Source organism: Symsagittifera roscoffensis, chromosome 2, assembly GCF_963678635.1.
Source record: "Symsagittifera roscoffensis chromosome 2, txSymRosc1.1, whole genome shotgun sequence".
Classification (NCBI taxonomy): domain Eukaryota; kingdom Metazoa; phylum Xenacoelomorpha; order Acoela; family Convolutidae; genus Symsagittifera; species Symsagittifera roscoffensis.
Window position 1 is genome coordinate 48,081,152 of NC_087063.1, and position 2,217 is coordinate 48,083,368.

General features: G+C 45.3%; 1 protein-coding gene across 1 annotated transcript; it reads left to right on the forward strand.

The window, feature by feature from the left end:
- The first annotated feature begins 793 nt into the window (after positions 1-793).
- LOC134839863 (mucin-19-like) lies at positions 794-1,771 on the forward strand. The gene has a single exon (XM_063855489.1). It carries the CDS (start codon positions 794-796, stop codon positions 1,769-1,771), a length of 978 nt encoding a protein of 325 aa, XP_063711559.1.
- Positions 1,772-2,217: the final 446 nt, after the last annotated feature.

Here is a 2,217-nt window from a genome sequence, read left to right on the forward strand (position 1 = left end):
TACATTGTTCGATTGTGGTCAAAATAAGCATACGGCATAATTCTCATACTCAATCTTGTAAAACCACTAGTTACACAAGAAAACTGATGCTTACGCGAGGTTGGGGGGGGAGGGGGGGGGGGGTGGTAGAGAAAATTGCATGTGAGGGGAGAAAATTGCACCGGCTCTTCCCCCCCCCTCACCTCACACAAGCATCAATTTTATGGTCTAACGAGTGGTTTTACAAGGTTGACAATGCAGAACAAATATGTTTATCGTGGGCTTATTAGTCTGCATGTCAATTTTCATCACAGTCGGACAATGTGAACAGTACTTTTAATTTTAACAAATTGCAGGTGGGGTGGGGTAAGGAAAAAGAGCCATAGAACCAAAAGTTGAAATGTGTGCTAATGTGTGGGGGGGGGGGTAGTCGATATCAAAAGAACCAAAAATTGAAATGTGTGCTCGTGTGAACTCTTTTTCCCCAAGTGTTGTGTAGGAGAGAGAGAGAGAGGGGGGGGGGGGGTGAGTTGATATGAAAAAGTAAAAAAGTAATCTAATCAAAACGCGGGATTAGGTCTTGCATCTCATCTTGAAAGTTAGTCGTGATGTAGTTCTGACTTCCAGTCACATTTTGATTTGAAACCGCCATTTCGAGATCGAATCTTCATTTCGTAACAAAGTTGTCTCATTAAAAGTTTTTCCAATTTTCCTCTTCTAGTTCTTTTCTCGAGTTCTCCGCCTTACATCTCGTAACAAACTTGTCCCATCAGCAGCTTTTTTCATTTTCCTCGAAAGTCGGCGAACAAACAATATGCAATCTGCAGACGAAGAGGATCAGAATCAAAATATGGAATGCACTCATTGTCCAATCCATTGCCCGAAGAATGAGTCCAGTGATCCAGACAACGAAGGCCTCCCGGAAGAAAATGCAAAGGATGGAGCTGATATCTTCGAGGCAGAGCAGGGAAGAGGTCGACTGAGTGGAACCGATGGCTCCAGAGGTCGTCCCGGTGGATCCGGACAAACTGGAACAGCATTCTCAGGGAGTCAGCGGAAGTCCGGCCAAAGTGGATCTACGAGCCGTAAAGGATCTCAAAGCCCCTCTAAGAAAAGCAGCGCAGCCAGTGAAGAAGTAACTGAGAGCAGAGCGAGTCGGAAAAGATCTCGAAGTACATCTAAGAAGGGCAGCGCAGCTAGTGCGCATGTTTCTGAGAGCGGAGCGGCAACCGCTGCAGCTTCTGCGACCGCGAGCAGAAAAGGATCTCAAAGCCCCTCTAAGAAGGGCAGCGCAGCTGGTGCGCAAGTGTCTGAGGGCGGAGCGGCAACAGCTGTAGCTTCTGTGACCGCGAGCCGAAAAGGATCTCAAAGCCCCTCTAAGAATAGCAGCGCAGCTGGAGCGCAAGTATCTGAGAGCGGAGCAGCAACCGCTGCAGCTTCTGAGACCGCGAGTCGTAAAGGATCTCAAAGCCCCTCTAAGAAGAGCAGCGCAGTTAGTGAAGAAGTATCGGAGAGTGGACCGGTAGCACCTTCCGCGCCTGGGACGGCGAGTCGAAAAAGCTCACAAGCAGGACGGAAAAGAAGCACGACTAGAAGTCCATCAAAAATAGAGAGCGTTTCGAAGAAAAGCAGAGTTGGGTCTGTGAGAAGTTCAGCGGCTCCATCTGAAACCAGACGAAGTTTTAGTAACGCACGGGTTGCGTATAAAATATGCATATTTCCGGACTGTGACGATGATCCGATCGGTCATTTTATTGCTAGCAAGGCCCGCAATGGAACAAAAACTAAGTAATTTAACAAAAACCAAGTTAGAAACTAGTTGAAACCCAATGATTTTGGTCCTAGCTAGCAAATGTTTCCAACTTGAGTATAACAATAATCAAAACTTTATAAAAAGTTGAAACAGCCATTTGGTGTAAGAAATTTTTCCCTTGTAACAAAAAGAAATAGTCCCACAATTGACTTCAAGAGATGCAACTCTTGGAGTGCCCGTGTTCTTGCAATCATGTAATGACGAGGCAGCCAGCGGTGCCATTCCAAAAACTTACTACAGTATCAGGATAAAGAAGTTAGGAACTTTTTGATTGCAACGAGCAAATGAACGAATTTGATCTTCAAGTTTTGTCCTGTTCTGTGCGACTGTTCAAGAAACAGCCGTGAGTTTTTGACGCATGCTAGATAAAACTTTTTGAAAACAGCTAGTCGATAATTTCAGACAAGTTGTTTATAAAGTGTAAG

Bases quoted from the DNA above. Each gene is read 5' to 3' on its own strand.
- LOC134839863 (XM_063855489.1), top strand. From the start codon at position 794: ATGCAATCTGCAGACGAAGAGGATCAGAATCAAAATATGGAATGCACT.